General features: G+C 35.6%; 2 protein-coding genes across 2 annotated transcripts in view; one reads left to right on the top strand and one right to left on the bottom strand.

Moving 5' to 3' along the window:
- Positions 1–2,267, bottom strand: part of LOC110443234 (VPS9 domain-containing protein 1-like) — a 51,850-nt gene extending 49,583 nt beyond the window's left edge. Inside the window, exon 1 of the mRNA XM_021487321.1 lies at positions 2,167–2,267. Coding sequence (XP_021342996.1) covers positions 2,167–2,250 — 84 coding nt within the window. The 5' untranslated portion in view covers positions 2,251–2,267. The remainder of the gene's footprint in view (positions 1–2,166) is intronic.
- Positions 2,268–2,452: 185 nt separating this feature from the next.
- On the top strand, positions 2,453–21,583 carry LOC110443247 (apoptotic chromatin condensation inducer in the nucleus-like). The gene is made up of 20 exons (XM_021487338.1): positions 2,453–2,625; positions 3,973–4,018; positions 4,282–4,301; positions 4,743–4,848; positions 5,170–5,369; positions 6,575–7,148; positions 7,992–8,202; positions 8,723–9,152; positions 9,774–9,853; positions 10,163–10,214; positions 13,685–13,745; positions 13,952–14,118; positions 14,744–14,860; positions 15,526–15,706; positions 15,984–16,219; positions 18,890–18,997; positions 19,182–19,476; positions 19,848–19,960; positions 20,322–20,465; positions 20,907–21,583. Exons 1-20 carry the CDS (start codon positions 2,488–2,490, stop codon positions 21,057–21,059), a joined length of 3,432 nt encoding a protein of 1,143 aa, XP_021343013.1. The 5' UTR covers positions 2,453–2,487; the 3' UTR covers positions 21,060–21,583.
- The last annotated feature ends 585 nt before the right edge of the window (positions 21,584–22,168 follow it).

Below are 22,168 nucleotides of genomic sequence, written 5' to 3'. Positions count from 1 at the left end.
ATCCCTACCCCCAAGGGCTGTAGGGTGGGGCCCAATGGAGTCTGTGTGCTAAAATAAAATTTCTTCATTTTCGTTGTTTAGAATCAGAGGTGCTAGTTTCAAATACTTTTCAGTCTTAAATCTGCATGCTAGATATTGAATAAGGTGATTTTATTGTTTTTTGTCACTTTGAATAATATTTCTGTTCATGTTAAAAACAAAAATCAACTCTCTGTATAAATATATCAGGTGACCGTTAAGGCCCATGGGCCTCTTGTCATGAAGCTTATGATCACAAGAATTTTTGTGCATGAGAAAACTTAAGAATGTTGATTTTTTTAAACTTATGCAGGATTCAAATCTTTCAGTAAATGTACATACACCAGGCCTTTCACTCATGCTTGTTTCTTATGATACATTACATAGTCTTATAAATTACATGATTATTGCATGGAGACCAGATACATGTACAATACTAGTTTAGCACTAAACAAAATGGCTATAAAATGGCTTTTGTTTTCAGTAGACCTATGATATGTTTTTTATAATATTCTGCTCCACCTGTCATTTTCTGGGTGGTATTATATATCAATAGTTATTATTTTTTCATATTATTACCGACAAGTGATTGGCCACGAGTGCATCACGTGTCCACCGATAAAAACCGATATTGACTTGAAGCGCATGATTTTTGTTGAAGGACTGGATGTTTCTAAAAATAGAATTATGACGTACGTGTCTCCAAACAATGCACCGTCCCACTTCTTAAGCTTTTTTTTTTTTGCCAGATTGCTTACATTACCGTTTTGTAAAATAATAAAACAATTGTAGCCTTTCACTTCGGTCAATACCTGGATTTATCGAACTCAGCCAGAGGCTATAATTGATTATTATTTTTTCATATTATTCCCGACAAGTGATTGGCAAGGAGTGCATCACGTGTCCATCGACAAAAAACGATATTGACTTGGAGGGTGTGATTTTTGTTGAAGGACTGGGTGTTTCTAATAATAGAATTATGACATGTCTTCGAACGAGCGCATTGTCTCGCTTCCATAGATTTTTGCTGTGATATTTTTTCAGATTGCTAACATTACTGTTTTGAAAATAATAAAACAATTGTAGCCTTTGACTTCGGTCGATACCTGGATTTATTGACCCGAGAAAAGATATATTGACCTCGGACTGCGTCCCCTGTTAATATATCTTTTCTAAGGTCGATAAATCCAGGTATCGGCCTCAGCCAAAGGCTATAATTGAATAATATTATTACAAAGTGAACCACCAAATAGGTATTTTGGTACTACTCCCAATGATGAACAGAAGGTTGAAACAAGAAATTCATAATATTTTTTTAACAATACATTTGTAATATATACATGACAGGGAGACTTAAATGGATATTGGAATTACACCTCATTGAATAACAGTATATTGTGATGGCATGATATCCAAAGTACACTGACACATCAACACACCAGAATAATAGAATTCACATCATCTGAATACATGATGCAGTCCAATAATTAATCAAAATCATAATTCATATAAACTTTTCATGTGATTACCCCATGAAGTGTAACAGTACAGGCTTCTGAGAAAACACACATATTTGGTACATGGTCTATGACTAAACGGACATTTTTTTCCCAATCTCATCCGTGGGTCCGTTCCCCAATTAAATATCCATGATTATTTTAAACACGTTGTGGTATGTTTGCGTTACATTCTCAGGAATCTCTCTGAATTTGGCTCTTTGATCAATATTTGATATCAAATTTTCAGTTCAAATTTACTGTTTGTTTTTCAAAAATTAAAAGTCGGCACCAATACCAAAAGTCTGTAACAATTAATTGCAAGTCAGCTGTGCCCAAAATCTTTGACAGCTGTCATATTATTATGAGTAGTAAACCTATGGTGGAATTTGTAATGTAAATTTGTTTTAAATATAAACATATGGTAGTTATTAAATTTTTCTGAAACGAAGTATTTTTGGATTAATTTTAGGTTTTTGTAAGGCTTTTGTGGTGTTTTTAATATTGGGTAAATGGTGACTCGGACACTGACAGTCACACTGCTCCAGGCATGATAGATATGGGTAGGATGAAAAAATAATAAGAGTTAACTTTGCAAGCGTGACAGGTTTCCTACATAAACACATATACATAATAGAGTATATTTGTTAACCTTTGGCCTATTTCCATCACCATCTAATCGGAGTGCATCTGCAACTCCTTTCATTACAGTTGTCAAAACCACAGCAGACTCCATTCTCAACTTCGGGCATATCCGTCTTCGCTTCCGTATTACGGAAGCTATCGATTTGGTTTTAATTCTACTTTCATTATGAAAGTTGACAAAATAAATTCGCTTTCACTATCATTTATATAAGTCAATCACTATTTGGTTAAGTTATACAATAAAATAGAACAAATGACTCTGATTTTACATTTTTTTTATAAATCACATTTATCAACTTCCGTTTACGATGCGAGAGCGTGAAGCAAGATGGCGGACGAAGAGGAAATTCTGTTACAAGGAAAATCAATTGCCGGGCTACGTGTTGTTGATTTAAAGAAAGAATGCGACAAAAGAGGTCTTTCAAAAGCAGGAAGCAAGTCGCAATTAATCGAAAGGCTTAAAGCTGTACGTAAATGAAGCAGAATTCATGTTCAAACAAGTGGTTATTACAACATTATTCCAGATTCACAAAATACATAATACGTGCTTGTACAGTGGCTAACGTAAAGTCACAGCGTTTCTTTGAAAACAACGGGGCTGCTGAGCTGGTTGGCGACCAATTGAATTCTCGCCATGCCATGTTAAGAGTTGCCCTAGAAATAAACTTTTGTTCCCCTGTAAACGACACTTGCTGTCGAACCACTCCGCTTTTTTTACTATTATAAATCACTAAATCAGCGTTCCTCATTGTGGCTTGGTGGTAATTGGTCGCCAATAAGAATGCATTGGGGTGCCCACCCCGAATGGAGCATGTGCAATACATGTACTGTGATAAATAGACTTCTACTATGATATAGGTGTTAAAATAGTGTTTGTAGGCTAGTGCAGTGAGAAATAATAGCATCTGGATTTATGAATAATAATAGTCCACTAAAACTGACCTTAATGGCAGGCCCAAAATTTCTGATCGATTGACTGTTTATGGTTAGCTATCGACTGCCAATCAAAATTACATCCGGTTAATTTGATAAAATGTAAACATTAGTTACGCAATGAATTTTTAGCAGACACAAACTAATTAGCTCATTGAATTTATACATATTTATCACATTAATTAGTAATATCAAAATAACTCTGATATTCCCATCCCTTATAATTCAAAAACAACTTGGTTGCGCGGAAAAGGTAAACTGGTACACATGTTTTGTTGTCACCAAGTCGAATTAACAGAAGCAATTCTGATTGGCCAATACATATTGATGTATGCAAGATGGCTGTTAATATGAGCAGTAGAAAGCACCTCAATTGAATAAAACAATGTAGCGTCCATATTTTATCGAGCACAGACATGACATTTAGTCAAGTGAGTGAGAAATGAATCAACTGAAATAAAGGTATAAATATTTTCTCCAACAAACATGTAAAACGCTAACAGTCGCTGTCGTCAGATTTAGACGACAATCCCATGTTTTATAGAGCAGTTGATAGCTAACTAACAAACAGGCGACCAATCAGACTTTTTTCTGCGATTATGGTCAGTTTTAGAGGACTAGGATAATAGGATAGCTATTAAAACATGATGGTCTGAGTTTCATACATATGTCATATTACACAGACATTGTTAATGCAATGATTGTGTTTTTGCACAACACCTTTAAGACAATACCTGTTGTAAATTAATTTAATTATTGAATACATATAGTTGTGCAATAGAATGTAGGTTGATATATTAAACAAACATCAAAGAAATTGATTAATAAATTTGTAAGTTATTTTTAAAATAATATGTATCTCTTTTTGGTTTTTTTATAGCAACTTCTCTTGGAAAAATTGCAGCAGCAGCCAATAAATGAATCAGGTAATATAACTACACCATGTTGCAAGAATCTCCATAATTACTGTAGGAAACAAGTAGTACTTGCTATTTGATATTAAAAGGCTACAGATAGTTATACCTATATTGTCCCCTTGTATCCTCAATACCTGGATATAAACCATGTCTATTACATTACTTAATTGGTAATTTGACTTTTCCCATTCATACTTAAGAACAATATTGTGAAAAACCCTCTATAGAAAAAAATGATAATTTAATACATTATTGTTTTTGTTGACTTCTAGATGAAGCTCCAAACAGCAAGGTATGTGGGCTTTTTCAAATCGCATTTGTTACATCATTGTATTATTTAAAAAAAAAGTTGTTCCAAATAATGCTTGTATTAAAATATAAATAAATTTCTTAAATAAAGATTAAGTCTAAAAATCATGATCGGTTTCATCAGTCTTCACTCATGCTTGATGTACTCAGCAAAATTTTCCAATAAGGTTGCTGATCAATAATACAGCAGATAAATTAGATTTTATTCTTTCAGGACAGTTTAGTTGCTGTGGTTGTTCCACCTGAACTGGTGCAGGCAAAAACACATCCACAGAGTTCTTGTTGATGTGAAAACCAAAAATAAACGAACAATTGTCTCGCCCCAACTGAGAACAGTTAGACTAGTATTAACATAGGATGGTACTGAAGTACTAGTCTAGAAATGTTTATATTACCTGTTTGTTATTGTGGTGCTTATTTCCAGCTCAGGGAAGAAGGAGTTACTGGAAACAATGCATTTATAAAACAGTATCTGGAAAAGCAGCAGAAGCTACTTGTTGTGGAGAGAGAAGCCAGAAAGCGATTTTCAGGTATATACTTTATCTGACAAGTCCTGTCCACAAAACGAATACTCACAAGAACTAGTAAAGATTAGAGCTATAAAGATCTGAACTAACTCTTTCTGAGTACAAAAGATTTAGCAACCTAACTACAGTAGACAAAACTTGTGTTTGTGATGAAAATCTTAATTGATATCTTTAGAATAACACTTAATTTAGGCATGTATTTATTTTAAGATAAGGCATAACAGATTTCTAAAAGCTGAGAAAGATGATAAACCCAATTAATATTTTAGAGATATGTTCATAATACAAATTTGATGTAAGTTATGGGTTGAATTGTCTTTTCAGAAGAAGAATCGGAGAGTTCTCAGGATGAACGCCCCGGGGACAGTCCAAAGAAAATGCCTTCCCGAGAACCAAGTATTCCTGAGGAGAGCACACTCCCTGATCCACCCTCAAAGAAACATCAGATCAGTGCACCACTGCCAGCATCTCCACCACAGAGGGCTCCCCCTCCTCCACCAACACCTCCGCCCCCACATGCACAGGTAACATCAGTATTTTTATTTTCATGAATTTGGAGGAAATGAGCATCAAGTTAGTTGTGTAATAATAATAAAAAAAAATGTGTAATTGCAATATTTGTTGAAAAGAAATGTAGAACTTCTGCAGCCATTGTAACTATTGAAACTTCACTTGAATGAACAGTATATTATGTAGTTATGCACCAGCATTTTAATTTTAGATTACAACACTTTTTGAGGGAGTTACAGCCCTTTACGTGAGATAAGTTGTCCAGAAAACTCCATCTCAATCAATAGCAGATTTTATTGTAACTTCACTTGAATGATCTGTATATTATGTAGTTGTGCACTAGCTTTAATTGCATATTTCGACACTTTTTAAGAGGGTTTCAGCCCTTTAAGGAAAATAACTTGGCTGGAACACTCAATCTTAACTAACTGGCAGATTTTATTGAAACTTCACTTGATAATCGGTGTATTATTTTGATGTACACTGGCATTTTAATTGCATATTTCCACACTTTTTAAGGGGGTTACTTGCCTGGAAACCCCAAGGTCAAGGTCACTAAATGATGTATAAACTGCGATCATCTGTGGAGGGTATTAGTTTTCCTCCTGATGACAGTTCTAGTTAGAACTGATCCAGTGTCCATTGTTTGGATCTGTGCCTTTGTGATAATAATAACTTGAGGTTCTTGTATACCGCTTTATCACAACCTAGTTCGTAGGTCATCTCAAAGCAGTTCACTAATTATTATCCGTGGTTATAGGGCCTTTGCAACCAGCCAATACCTTTCTCAACTCCTTGGGGCGCATACAGCCGGAGCTGCCATTTCGGCGCTAACAGCTAGCATTCAACAATTCTGGCAATGCCCAACCACATACTCTTTTACAGCTGTGTAGACTAGAACAAGCGGAATAAATTATCTTGCTCAAAGATACAACACAGTGCCATGCCATGACTCGACCACGCAACCCTTCGGTCATGAGCCCGGCGTCCTACCACTAGACTACCGTGATCCATTATTATCATTTGTAGTGCTGTGTTCAACCGTTTTGACTTGTGTCTGTGTTAGCCATTGTTGAATCTGTGGTCCCGTGTTCAATCATTTAGACCCTACCTGTGGTCACAAGTTCTCATGTTTCCAAATTTAAGTGACACTGTTATGTTGTATAAACCTCTGTGAAATCAATACTTCTTAATATTTTATATCTTGTCAATAATTTAGATGGCGGATGGAGCGGGAGATTCAGAAACTGGCAAGCGGACAAGACGGAGGTCCAGCTTGAATGAGGAGGAGATGGCAGAACCAAAGGAAGCTGTAGAGGAACGAATCCCCAGGAAATCACGGCGTTGGAGGCGGGAACCTGAAGTGAAGGAGCCTGAACCAGAGAGGATGTCCCGCACCAGGAGGCAGTCCTCCCAGGAAGTGAAGGAAGCAGTGGAGGAAAAGGTAACATCAGAAACAGAAAAAAACGATGAGGAAAAAGTCCAGGAGGTTGTAGCTGTAGAACCTGAGATAAATTCAAAATCAGAGTCCCAAGTCAGCAGCTCACAAATGGTGGAGATTATAGCAGACCATCAAAAAGAAGAGAAAATCAATAAAACGGAACATGACAAAAGTAATAAAGCGCCAGCAGCACCGGAGGCCATGGAGGTAGAACAATCTGAGGCAGCTATGGAGGAAAAACAGACAGAAAATGTAACAGAATCCATCAAAGACACAAAATCGCCACAGAAGGAGATAGAGGTGGTGGAAAAGATACCAAAAGAGGAGGAAGTAGTGCCAGAAAAACGTGCAGGTACCAAAAAACGAGGCCACATTTTATGGTTCAGTTGATTTATTTCTTATTAGCTATTTTATTTTTTATTTTCTAGACATCCTTTTTTCAGATATAGGGATTTGTTTTGTTTACAAATGTAACTATTAGGCTGAACAGTTAAAGGTCATTGTAGATATTATTGTAACATGAGTAATTAGTACCAGGTAAGCTGTTTGAACCAATTGGCCTTTTGTTTTGTACTAAATTGTGAGAGAAATCCAATTGCTTTACTATCCAGCAACAGTAAACATGGAATGAATGATAAAAAAAATCTGAATTATTTCTAATAAATATGTTCGGTACAGTTGTTGTATGGGTTTGGGTGCAAAATTGATACGTTGGATAGGGCAGACAGACTATTGCCTGTTTGCTTAGCGCAACAATCTGAGCTGAAGGTTCCACAGAACCTGTGCTGCATGCAAACTCGGTCAACAACATTTTAACCCCCGAATTCTAAAAAATCCTTTATTGTCCTCTTTAAAACTCTGATAGATGTTGAAGCAATTGTTATTCTTGATATAACAAGAAGTTGCAATGATTAATTAATGACGTCCCTTAACAACTACAGAAATGGCAGGAAAATATTTCATCAAGTTTAGCAAATACACAATTGTCCTGGCTGATGTCTTTAAACTTAAATTGCTTGTACATTTTTTGTTATCGTAGTTTGATCTCCTGGTAGTGGAGTAAGTCAAACATTTTTTTAATTTTTAACAGAACACATAATTTAATGAATAATCTACCATTAAATTACATGCATAAACTTGCACTGTAAAATATTAAGCTTTAAGAAATACTTAAGGAAAAACTTTATATCCCCAGATGATGCGAGAGAAAAAACACATAACAAAAAAGAAAAGTCCAGAAGTAGATCATCATCAAGTTCTTCTAGTTCCAGTTCAAGGTCCAGATCAAAATCAGCAGAAAAACGTAAAAGGTCAAGGTCATCTTCACATTCTAAGTCAAGGTCAAGATCAAGAACACCAAAGAAATCAGCAGCAAGTAGAATCAGCCGAAAGCGTTCTTCTTCAAGGTTTGTAATAGTTCCTTTGTTAACTGTTTGCAGGACTGTCATTTACACCAGTCTGAATTTGCCTCAGTCAAATATTCATTTCTTGAAAAACCTAAAACAAGGTCGAGAAAAGATGTTTTTTAGCTAGTTTATCAATAACCTAGCAGATGACACTACTAGCTAATGGCAAGGTTTATGAGCAATGGTTCAAGAAATACATATTTGATTTTTGTACATGGCAGATGAAGACAGTTTATAATACATTAATAAATTTTGTTTTGTATTCCTTTGAATGGTTTATAGAATGAAGTATTAAGAGTGATGTCCCTTTCTTTATAAACGATCACAAAGCATATTTGCCCAACTGAGTAGCAATTAATTCTTATCAATGTAAACATGTGTCAATTTATTTTTATCAAAGGATAAAACAGAATTTTGCAATCACTTGTTTTCCATTATGTGCATTATTTATAATATTGTGATTTGACCAGGCTGCCATAAATGTCAGTCAGACATATATTTGCTTTCTTCAATTTTCTAGTTCATCAAGCAGCTCACGTTCAAGGTCACGTTCATCTTCTGAGTCAGACACTTCAGCTTCACCATCAAAACAGAAAGGAAGGTCACCATCTCCAAAGCTGAAGCAGAAGGCAAGATCACCTTCACCTTCAAAGCCGAAACAGACAGCAAGATCGCCATCGCCTCTAAAGGTGCAGGAGAGACGAAGGTCTTCTTCACCTTCACCTCCACCGAAGCCGAAGGAGAAATCTCCGGGGAGGTCAAATGATTCAAGTTCATTATCCCCTCAAAGATCAAGGCAAAAGACAAAGTCAGCCGCAAGTTCAAGGTCATCATCGTCATCTTCATCTTCTGGTAGTGACAGATCCCGGTCTCGTTCAAAGTCACCAGTGCAGAGTGACCACTCACCACCCAACTCTCCACAAACTTCCAGTCTGGCTAAAGCCACTCAGGTATTCTGCTCCTTTTATGCTTTTACCAGTAATGCTTGATTGAAAATGTTGTCAGAAAAGTAAAACAAAGTTTTATAAGTGTTTGGTTCTCATTTTACAAGATCCACTTCTGAAGCGACAAAGCTCATTTTATTTAAAGAGACATGTTAGGTTTCATAGATTGTTCTGAGTCTCATTGATTCCAGCCAAAATTTATGGCTCCCAGTTTTCTGTGAAAGTCTGCCAATTTAGAGCAGTCAGTTAATCTGTTAAATATTTCTGTTCAGTTCAGATGGCATTTGCTGGTCAACTGTATCTATCAGACTTTAATTAGTTATCTTTACTTAGAGTCGGGTGTAGGACTCGGATCCAACACAGTTGATTCTTACTATTTACAACCACCTTGGGCTGCTATGTTGAAACTTATGTGTGTTTTTTTCAACACCAAAGTAATGCATGGATATATAAACAGTATATGGAATTTCAGTAAATTGCTAAATTGAATTTTATAAAAAAATGTTTACTTATGCTGCAGCACTCTGTAACTATTGTCGATTTCGAATTGCCACTTTTCCTTTTGATTAAATATATTATATTTGTTGCGAAAAAGACAGCTATATCCACTTGACTATATCATTATAGGGTTCCAAGAAGGCAGAGGAGGAACAAATAGACGTGGAAACCCTAGTTGAGAAGAAAGAAGAAAGTTCAGCAGATCATGCGTATGGGTTCAGTTCCAAACTTGTTCTCTCTGTCTGTATCCCATAATAAGATTTCAGTATCAAAGTACTGCCAAGGATTTTTCATATTGAAGTTCTAAAGCTTTCTAAATGATAATTTTTTGTGCCATTAATGAACTATTTTGTGACAAGACTGCATCATAGTTACACTTCAGAGGCGATATGTCACATTTCTGTTTTCTGAATTCATTTTATGCTTTAAAATTTTCACTATTTTGGATAGTTGCCCAATTTAAAAGATCACAGATTTAAAAAAATTGTTTAACATTTTGATGACTTGGAATATTGTAGTGACACTCTGATTGTGACGGAGGATACCAGCGAGAAAGCACTCGATCATAAGGTATGTTCATGTCAGGTGGTTTCACATTTTACAGTCTTTGTCAGGGAAGGAGTTCTTGTGTCTTTTAAAAATATATAAAAAAATGGGTATCATACCTAGTATTAAAGTGGAATGGCAATGAATGCATGCAACTTTACTTTTCTTGTTTTCCTCTATACCTGACATATTTCTTTCTTTTTGATAAATGAGATATTCTTAAAAGAACAATAGGAAGATCATGTCAACAAAGTACACTTTTACTGTTTCAATCTTATTTCTTGTTCAGAGTTTGTTGTTACTTTATGTTCTGTAACTTGAAAAGGAATTACATTGATCTGATTGTTCAAAGTTTGTAGTTGCTTTATGTTTGTATCTTTGAAACATTAATTACTTCAATCTGATTGTTTATCTCATTAAAATGAACTTCACACTGTTTAATCTTCAAATTTATATAATCCTTGAAATGATTTTTAATTGAGTTTGCTGCCATTCCATCAAATAAAACATTTGTTAGGAATATAATTCTTGTCTTTGTATTTTAACGAAAAAGAAACCTATTTTCAGTGATTTTAAGAATAAACATTTCTGTTAAAAAAAGTGAGAAAAAATGTGAAAAAACATTATTTTGTTATCTATGAAATGAAATTTAAAAAGAAAATCAAAACAAAACTCCTTCTCTGAAAGAATTGATGTGGGTTTTTTCGCTGTACAAAATAGTATTATCAGAGGAACATGGCATGGGGCTGACTTAAAGCTGGTAACCTGTAAGATGACCGATGAGTTGCTGTACCAAGAGGTCACACCTTTGACCGTCCTTAAGGCTATACTTGCCTCAGTCCACCTGGCCTTGTCCCAAACCGTTGCCGGAAAAAGACATCAGTACACAGTTATTTGTGAAACATGGACTTGTCGCTTGTAAACATGCGACCCTTTATACATGAAATGAAGATGGATGTGGTCAGTATACACAAAGCTTACCATTGTGACAATAGAACAGATGAAGCAAAGATAGATTCTTTCAATTGCAAATCAGAAGAAACAAATGTGTGAATTTCCATCATGGATTACAGGACATTTGCTACATTTTCTCCATTTTCTCCATTTTGGATCACGGAACTTTTCCGTCATTGCAATCCGTGCATGAGCAGTATTATGCTACTGCTCTGGATTCCGTCACTTGTCGTAACCATGACAACAGGTTAACAGCTGTCATCAGTGAAGTCCAGCATCTGATACTTACAGAAATAAACAGTTGGAAACACAGAAATGAACAGTTGTAATCAAAATCATCATATGATGATAGCATTTCGAAATGTGATCTTAAGATACAAGACAAGGACTCATGAACCAAAACCAACTATCGTGCACATTGTCTTGTGTCTTCTCAAGATCAACAGCTTGTCTTAGAATTTGGGGCAGACAGAATCATGGATTATAAAAACAGCTTGATAATTGTGTTTCCCCAGGAATTCAGACTTCCATGAATGGAGAAATCTTCACAAAAAATATTTCAGGAACATTTCAGAAGTGTTTTGTTGTGAAGAATTTTAATGGATAGGATGTGGTTGGTCTGAAAAATGCCTGTCGTGTTTTAAACAGAACTTAGCAATGTAGCCAAGAGTCGTACTACAGTGTGAATGGACTTCTCAGTACATAATGCTCACAAGAATGTTACTACAAGCTGAATGCAGCAAGACGTGTTGGTGTTGGAAATGAAAGTTATTCACACAATGCCGAATCGTCAACGTTTCAGCTGAACAAACAACAAATGAAAGTGGTATTGCTTCCTAAGACTGAGAAAAATCTTGGACAATAGATGAAGGTTGTGTCCCATCAACTGTTAAACTGTAGCATCACACGTCCAGTGATTATTGTGTATTGTGCCACGTCAACGGATGGACAATGTGAACAAATTCACAAAGTAAAAGTTGAATCGCGTCATCAAATTGAATACAAATAGTCTCACAACTAGAAATCGTTGTGTGTGACAACAGACAGAGAAAAACTTTCACACAATAGCAGAAAGTTCTCATATCGCGGGACTTGCCCAAGGCATATACTACATTGAAGGCTCACAGCACTCCCCTTAGATTTTGACCCCCAGGCCATATGGCGATTAACTAGGTTATGCCGATTACCTCCCCTGGCTCCGAGAGGCCATGTCAAGTTGTCAACGTGAGAGATGTTTGTCAGCGTAGACCGAATCAACACCACAGCTCAGCCAGCCGGTATTTGCTCATTTGCCATGGTTCTCAGATTATTTATATCTATTGATTTAGCAGTGTTCCTGATGTTAATGTCTTAATCATGATCAGTACTCTTTATGTTTCAGCTTTTAATACCCTGGTTTTTAGGGCTCAAATTGTATTTTAATATTAATGAGAACATCAAGCAAGTGCTGTTGCATTTAAAACAAAACAAAAATATTGATCTTGAAATTTTCATGTAATAACATTGATAGAGAAAATATTTGAAGTTACAAGATTAGTTATTTTTTAGAATCACAGCTGTCCCAAAAAGACCAGGAGTGTTACAGTGTTATCAAATTTGCCAGTTCAATTTCTGAATATAGATATGGTATACCAGTGAGCCCCAATATCATCTTGTTTTTTAGAACTGAGCAGATTTGACTACAGCACTACTTGTATTTCAGCATTTGTGGAAACAGAAATTTCCAGCAGTCATATTAATATAAAGTGAATTATATATGTTTTTGGTAGTGATATCTCTGAGTATAATGCAGTGTATTATCATAAGTATTTCTTAAACGGTAAGTTGAGTTGTAATTCTTATATAGCTATAATTTTAAGCTTGGAAATGATTCCCAATTTTGTGTTCAGTTTCTGTTGGAAAGCAATATTCATAGTGATTTTATCTATAGATTATGAAAAAAATCCTACTAACAATGTCTTATAATATTAATCTTCAACAAAATCTTCCTCAACTTTAAAATGGATTTTATATGTACATTGCATAGTATATTTTACTACAGCAGGTATGGAAATTGGTCAGACTGAAAAATATCTATGAGTTTTCAAATGCTCTTTTTTTCACAAATGCATTGAACATATGTAAAACTAAAAATGCCGAAGTCTGAACAGAAAAAAATGTTTCCCCATCTTGCAAGAATGAATTTAAAGTAATAGAAATCAACAAAGGCAAGTTTTGCAGAGTATATTAGTTGAATTGGTGAGGATGTGAATAGTAAGGCAGAGAAAAAGTTTGGATATATCTACCATTTGAAAACACTTTTTGTAATAGTGTCTTGCAAAGAAATCTTCACAATGTAATATTTTTTGAGACTGAATCCTTTGTTTTAAATCCCTCACCTTCTTCTATTCCTTAATTTATACACTAACTTTATATGTATGTGTCCAGGTTTAAGGTTAGGTGACTTGTATTACTGATGTTGGTGATTGTAATCTTATGTTGGTCGATATATAACAGTGTTGGTCAGTATGACTGAAATTGACCATATTATTGTGTTTTAGGAGGAGGTCGGGGAACAGTCAGCCAGTCAGGATGTCAATCCAAAAAAGATTTCACTCACAGGTAAGCTTTAGTCCACTTGTTCGAAATGCTTCAAGCTTGAATCAGACAACCCACATTAAAATCATACATATAACAAAAATGTTTACACCAGCATCTTTACAGTTATTTCATCTGACTATTATAGTAATTTCTATAAACTATGCTTGCTCTTTATTCCAATCACATATATTGAAAACCATTCTTGACTTTCGCCATCTGACCAACAGGTCGAGAGTCCCGGGACAAAGAGGAGGAGAAGGGAGATGATGCCGAGAAAGAAAACAAGAAGGAGAAGCCAGTCCGTAAACGAAAATGGGGTTCAGCACGATCATCAACTGACGCCAAACCAGTTAAACGAATCTCAAACATCAACATCTCCACGGACTCGTTAAAGGTGTGTAGTTGTTATATCTAGGGTGTTACTACCTGAAGACACTCCAGAATATATCATATACAGTAAAACCTTGCTACACATTTTATCCTTCCTGTACAGAACAAGATTGGCATCACATTTTGGTTTGATGACATAATGAGGGATATTTATAAAGGAACAGTTTACAAAAAGACGAAATTTGTAAATATAGCAAGGTGGCAACAGCTGAAAGTTTGAAATGGTTAAAGTTTGGTGCACGTCAGTGTTCACCAGGTGCAATGACATCTGGTTACGTTCTGACACCTTGACATCCGTATAAGTCCTGTTACATTAATGTTGGCAAAATTATGAAGTCTAAAACAGATGGTAATCTGAAGTCATTTCGAGAGGTACATGGTGAAAACATATGCATTAGACAAACTGAAACTAGTTGTACCACATATAGTAACAGTATGAAACTAGGAAATTTTATATAATTTGGCTGTATAACTGCATCATTTCAGGCTCCATGTATTTTAAATATCGGGTTATTTTATCATAGCTTAACAACATGTATCGAACCTGGTTGGCTTTGGCTGTAAGACCACCACCTAATATCACTTTAAACACTGACATATCCTTAAATAATGATCTGGTGTGTTAACAGGAACTGATTCCAGATATAAAGATGACGGAACCCGTTCTTGACCTTGGGAATGATGACGAGAAAATATCAGACGAGGAGGAGGATCAGCGTGACGTGGTGAAGATCAGGCGGACAGTGGTCAGTTGCAAAATACATCACGGTATCAGTTGCTATTTTGTGGACTTGGATGCAATGATCCAGTCATGGTCTGATTGTGAGAAAGCTGTATTATTGGGACATTTGTACAATAGAAAGGGGGGAAAAATGGACAATTGTGTCCCAAAACTCACAGGATTGTGGGCACAACTGGATTAGTAGTGGATGGATTATAGAGGTTCCACTCTACATATAGGTCATTATTGGGTCCTAAGAGGTTAAGCCTGACCACATGAAAAAATCTAAATCCTTTATACCTTCTGCTGAAGTGTGACAAATGATATTGATTTTGGCCTGATCCTTTCCGAGACGTATNGGGGGGGGATGTGTGCCATTATCACCGAAAATGTATTTTATCTAACTGTCCTTGTCCACCACTTCATATTTCAACAATCTTTTTAGACCCGACTTCAAATCAAAGGGCCTCCCTGACCTGCCTCCAATATATTCACATCTGGAATAGATCTCTGCTTAAATGTCTATAGTGTCACCTCAGGTGTGTCACTACAGGTGAAGCTGTGTACTACATGGTATAGATGCTGAGAAGACGACAGTCTTTGATATCCTGAGAGTGTAACAAGGAATTTTACCTGTAATTGTAGATCAAGACATACAAATATTGAAGATATGAAAATTCACATTAATAGGTGATGAAGGATCAGGAAGAAGAAACAGAGGAAAGGAAGGAAGAAGAGGACGATGAGAGGATTAACGTCAAAATGGAGGTGAAGCAAGAGAAGGAAGAGGAGGAATCTGGCAGCTCGGCAGAAGAGGAAGAAAGGGAACAAACAACGGTTACCCCTAAAAAGGATATAACACCTGTGAAAGGTTTGTCCCTCATTGTCAATGTGCATATCATGTTATTTGACCAGCTGTAGTTGTCCAGACTAATGGTGAAAGGGTGTATTGCAGCAATGTCGTGGTTGATGAAAGTTCGGATAAGTCAATATCATGAATTTGCTATTAGAAAAAAATTGGAAATGGTTCCATAAAATTTCTTAATTTGAAAACATGTCCAGTTTATCAGACAGGACAAATTGTTAATTTTAACCAAGTAAATTACAAAATCAATTACATACATGTATGATTTATTTTTATTTTACAGAGCCGAAAATCATTCGACGAATCAGTCAGCCTGTCCCATTGCAGGAAATTGATGAACCAATCGCACCCCAACGTTCGCAATCTCCTGCTCGTAACCCTGTCAGCAAAATTATCCATGTACGAAATCTTGTCAGACCTTTCACCCTTAACCAATTGAAAGACCTTCTGAGGAGGACGGGAAATATAGTTGAAAACGAATTCTGGATTGACAAGATCAAATCTCACTGCTTCGTCACGGTAAATATTTTGTTTACATTAAACCTGTAAATATGTCAAGGGAAACATCAATGAACACTACAGTGATGTTGTGGACTGGCATATGTCATGTTTTAAGTGAGTTCGGGTACTTGAGTATATTTAACAACTTGAAACGTTTAGTTAGGTACTACAATTTGGGATTTTATGTTGATTGAAAGTTTTATTTAAGTTCTGGGACATGTTTCATTGGGTGTACTAATATTTTGGTTACACAGTGATCTTGAATGTAAATTTAATTTAATTTTTCATGGTATACATTGTGATTTTCAGAAAATTAATGGAAAATTTTAATATTTTTAGTCACCCCATCGGGGACTATTAATTTCGGTTTCAGTCCCAGATTTTGACATCTGTTGCCTATCACGCTGAAGAGCTTTCGTGTGATTGCTTCTGTTGGAATATGCCAGGTGCTAATTACAAGCTCTTGGATAACTTGGATATAGATTTCCTTTTCAAACAGGAATAACATAAAACCTAAAGGCGTTTCAAAATTTCACACAGGAATTGCATATAACCTAAAGATGTTCCGAGTATGAATCAAGCACCTTTGAGGTTCCTGAAGGGGAAGACTGCCAATTATGGATTGCTGTTGATTTATTTAGATATTTTATGTCTGACCATCGACTATCGTAAATTTTCACGAATAGTGTGCACTTTTTTAAGGAAAAATGAAAGTGTCAATAACGGGGTGCGCGGATACTGAAGAACAATCCAAAACCAGTCCTTGGTCGCGACCATTTGATTTATCATGATTTTTTTAGGGGATTTTCGTAAATGTTTTGAAATATGCTCGCAGCAATAAACTGTGAAAGGACAATGTATGGTTTGGGCCTTTTTTGGCCCCCAAATCCATCAAAATTAAAAATCTGCAATAGAACTTTCAAACGAATGTTCCTTTAATTTTGAATACTTCCCTAGTACTATTATATAAATTTTATTTGTGTTTTCAATTTTGGCTGCCATGGTTACCAGGTCATATTTGCATAAATTATTGAAATTTGATTATTTAGTCAATTTTGACAGGTTTTCACCTGGTCTTTCTCTTAGCTACCATAGCACTCTTGAACAAACTTTATGTTTCTCCTAAAGATGTATTACAGGTGCTTACACATTATCCTTTGATAATAAGTTTATTCAAGCATGCGCTCTATAGATTCTAGGAGAAAAACCATGCATAATATCACACTTTTCACTGAATATGTTTTTTTTTAATTTATGCAAATTTGAACTTGTTACCATGGCAACAATAATTAGAAATATAAATAAATATTTTCATAATAGTATTTGGGAAGTATTCGAAATTAAAGAAACTCATTTTGAAGTTCGTTGAAAGGTTTTTGAATTTTGATGCATTTCAAAACAGGCTCAAACCATACATAGTCCTTTCGTTGAAAAACTCCTGATTGCATTGTCTATTTAACCAATACGAAAAAATGCAAGTTTAAGTCATATTATACGATAGAATTGGATAAATAAACTCTAGTAAAGTAGGCCCAACTTTCAGGATACGATACCATGTATGGGGAAACATAACGAAGAATTGCATCATTATAAGCACTCTGGGGTTAAAATGCCGTTCCTGGGTAAAATCATGCTGAAATATTTAATCTTGACAGTAGGAGAATGTGTCAAAACGACATGGGGGGAAAGTGGCGAAGTTTGTATATTGCAAAGAGTCAAGGTTATGTGATACTATTTACCAGCAGGAACTCACAAAGTCACATACATGCAAATTGAACCGATAATAATAAAAGAGTTTGAAAAATAAATATTAACAGGCCCAAAACAGCCAAATACATTCAAATCTTTTCTTTTCATAGAAGAATTGATGAAATCACAATTGTTTTGTGTTTTTCAAGTCTCGAGAATTAGGCTGTTGGCGGTCCTCGTCTGACCTGTTTGAGTGACTGCCTTTTACAAAGCGAACAAACTCTGTCAATAGGCCTATTGATGTCCGATTCAGTCAGATTTGCAGACGATTAGAAAACTTCTTTGAATCGTGTATTTTATTAAAAAAGTGAAAGATTTATCCATATATAAGATTGAATCTTTTCTGAAAGTTATTGTTGTGAAAACAACATCGTTTTATTACAATAACCTGTTCTGCCCATGCCAGGTGACAACAGATATTTGCCACATGCTTTCTTATTGATTCCATGTGTTGGCATGGTTACCTAAACAGCGTGTATGTATATACACCTGTCACTGTTAGACCATTTTGGTTGACAGGTGGAAATATGTCAGTTGTAGCTTGGTCAATGATTTATTATACTGAAAATGATCATATACAAATGTAGGAGATGGGGTGACTTTCAAATCATTTTGACATATTTCTAGTTTTAAGCCCACCATCATCTGATTTGGGAATACGATAGTGAAGGTTTGTAAGCGCTATTTCTCAAGTACCAGAGGGATCTTTCTCAAATTTTATATGTAGGTTCCCCTTGGTCCCTAGTTGAGCAGGGCAACTTGATCGGATAAACAACATGGCCGACAAGCAGCCATCTAGGATTTTGATAGTGAAGGTTGTTATCGCTATTTCTCAGGAAGTACCATAGGGATCTTTCTCTGAAATTATTGTGTTGCTGAACTGTCCATCTATAATTGTTATTAAATTATGGTTGTAATTATATTTTTGTGTTGTTTCAGTATGAGACCGAAGAAAATGCTGTTCAGACAAGAAAGGCTCTACACAATACAAAATGGCCATCTTCCAACCCTAAATTATTGTGGCTAGAGTTTGCCTCCCCTGAAGAGGTTGGTTTTACTTGTTAATTCACAAATTAAATCAAACTTACACTAATGTTCTGTTTATTGAAATATTTTTTATCAGATAATTTCTCTATTTGAACAGCATAATTATCATTGATTTCCTCATAAATTTGAACACTTAGATATAACTATAAACTTTCTGACTTTGATAAATAAAAAATAATTTTAGATTGAGTTCAACAAGCAGAAAGAACAAGGACCAAAAGCAGCAGTTCGAAGAGATAGCCAACAGGAAATGAAGGAAAAGAGGGAGAAAGAGCGAGAGAAGAGGGAGAAAGAGGCACAGAAGAAAAGGGATGAACCCAAACCACCGCCAGTTCGGGAGTGGGACAGGGACAAGATTCGCCAGTCGAGGGAAAGGGAGCTAGGACCAACAGGAAAGAGGCGGTCAAGGTCTCCATCTCTGGGACGGTCTCGACGGGGCCGGGAACGCAGCAGGGACAAGGAAAGGAGGGAAAAGAAAGGTGAGAAGAATCCAAACTTCATGTTTTCAATATTTCTGGACTTATGCTGGAAAATTAACTTTTTTAACAGCTTTAAGTTGCTACAGAGGTTTGATAAGTTAGCGTAATTCAACCCTGCTAATCTTTCTCTCGAAAGTGCCAGTGTTGAATCTACCATACAATTGGTGGCTATACTTTCTGCAAGTGTCTGTTTATTGCCATATTGAACTACCTGGTATGCACTATTATATAAGTGCATATATGAAAATAGAAAAAAAATTCTTGCTTTTCAATTAGTGCATGTGTCAAGTAAAATGCTTCATTATTCCTATGGAAAAGTTGATCTCCTGTCTGACTGATGTTTGTTATCTGTAATGGTTCCTCCTTTTCAGCTGTACCAGATAAGAAAGTGGAAGATGAGCCTCCAGCTAAACTGTTGGATGACCTGTTCAAGAAAACCAAGACTACTCCCTGTATATACTGGCTTCCACTGACAGATGCACAGGTTTGTCAACACTAGCTGATATATCAGATATAATTTCATGTCTCAGCAACCACAAATACCACTAAGGAAAAGAAATGGTACTACATTTGTAATGTGTTATTGTTTAGGTCCTTCAAGGGGAAAAAATACGTCTCCATGCTCTCTGCCTTCAAATTTTTATTTTTGAAATAGCCCTTACTATAAAAGTAATGGTGCACAAATTGTCATTTTCCATACGGATATTTAGATAATCAGCTCTAAAGGAAAGATGACATAAAAGTGTTAAAGAATCTTTTAGTGTCAGATATTTTCAGCAAAAGACATAGGCAGCGAGGCATTTACAATTGTATAAGTTTCATGCATAACAAATTGTGTTGTACAGGCGGAGCTGAGGGAGAAGGAGAGACTCGAGCGGGTAGCCTTGAGGGAGAAGATACGTGCCAGGGAATCTCCTGGAGACAATAGACCTCCAATGCGTGAACGGGGGAACAGACCAGACCGACCAGACATGGACAGGCGCAGACCAGTATGTTTGATATAGATTATGTACTGCAATAAGAATGTGAAAATCAATAATGTGCCCTTGTATAATTTGTGTAAAATCGTTCCATGCTATGGTACAATTAAATTGGGAAGTATCTTATTTAAGGAAATTGTGAAATATCTAATTTAGGGAAATTGTGAAATATCTAATTTAAGGATACAAATGGATAGAGAGTGAAGGTGAAGATTTTGCTTTAGAAATATTCACTTTTCATTTGTTTTTGGAAGAAAATGTAATAGAACTTAAGTTATTACTAGATTGTCATGGGGGCATACCTGTATATTAAGGGAAAACTGTAATGTAAATGTTAAGTTATAACTAACAGGTGATTTCAGTTTCCTATACATGAAGTAACATGAACAAAGTTCAGACTAGAATTGTTAGTTTCATTTTGATGTTAAATCAGTGTTTGTTTTTTTACAGCCGTCGCCTTACAGACGCCCCAGTCCACCACGGCGAGGAGGCCCTGAGCAGGACTCATTCAGAGATCGAAGTGGTCCTCGGCGTCCTGATCGAGGTGGACCACCACGAGGAGCGCCTCGTAGTCGTAGCAAAAGTCCACGACGGCGTAGATGATAGATACATCACTTAAGAGGGGAGGGGAAGTATAGTCAAGTATATCACTAAGAGGAGAGTTGGGAGAGGGGGATATCGTATAGGTTAGGCATGATAAAAAGTACTTCAGTTTCCTGAATCCTAGTGTAATCTAGTTTTAACTGTCGACCCAACAATCTTTTCTTCTTTTGAATTGAAAGATACAAAAATTGCATTTTACTGGATAAACAGTTGTGTTTTAATTGTTTCATTATAAAACAGAATTAATATCCATGTTTTTAAAAATCTTTTGATAATAAATGATTTTCCAAAAAACAAAATGAAATATTAAAAAAAATCAAAAAATCTACATGCACTACTTTTGGGAGAGATGAAACAGGAAACATACTTACTATTTTACCTAGCCTTAGTTATGTTAATTTATGTTAATCGGGCATTAATTGATGTTTAACCATTAATTTTAATGAAATGTTCAGGGAGCTGAAGATTTTATCAGGAATTAACATAGACCAAGATTGGGTGTTTGGGATCGGAGGGGGGGGGGGGGGGGGGACAGTTTTGATGGAATTTATGAATTGTACATTAAATATTAGAAAAGTATTAATTATGTACAATGAATAAAAAGAATATATGATATTTTGAGAGAGGAATTTAGACTTTGATGTTTTCCATTCAATGATTGACATAATGAGGGGTTTGATATCTTATTATTTACTAGAAACATTTTTTATGGTGTGAAACGGCAAAGTTGCAAGTTTTTAATCCATAAATAGTTGCTTTCACAAACATTATTGGACCCCACTGCTCGAGTCTGTTTAGATTATCAGAGGCAGTACTGTCCTCTAAACTAAGGGTCTTGAATTTTCTTTTAAAACTTACAATTGCTTGGTAATAAATGTGAGTCATTCGAGTTAGATGTTTTCAACACAGGTTTTAATGTAGATCATTATTTAAGTCTTTTAGATAGAAAACTGTGGTTGCGTTTTCTCTTTTATATCTTATTTTGTCTGACTCTCCACATTTTGAGAGTTATTATTTTGTGTTTTAAACATTGATGTTCTCGTGTTTGTTAATTCTGTAAATATAAATTTTATGATACTGTATGTCCGTCAGTCTGACGTTGTGGTCAT

The sequence above is a fragment of the Mizuhopecten yessoensis genome, unplaced genomic scaffold (assembly GCF_002113885.1).
Source record: "Mizuhopecten yessoensis strain PY_sf001 unplaced genomic scaffold, ASM211388v2 scaffold716333, whole genome shotgun sequence".
NCBI lineage: Eukaryota > Metazoa > Mollusca > Bivalvia > Pectinida > Pectinidae > Mizuhopecten > Mizuhopecten yessoensis.
This window is presented reverse-complemented; position numbering and strand designations above follow the sequence as displayed.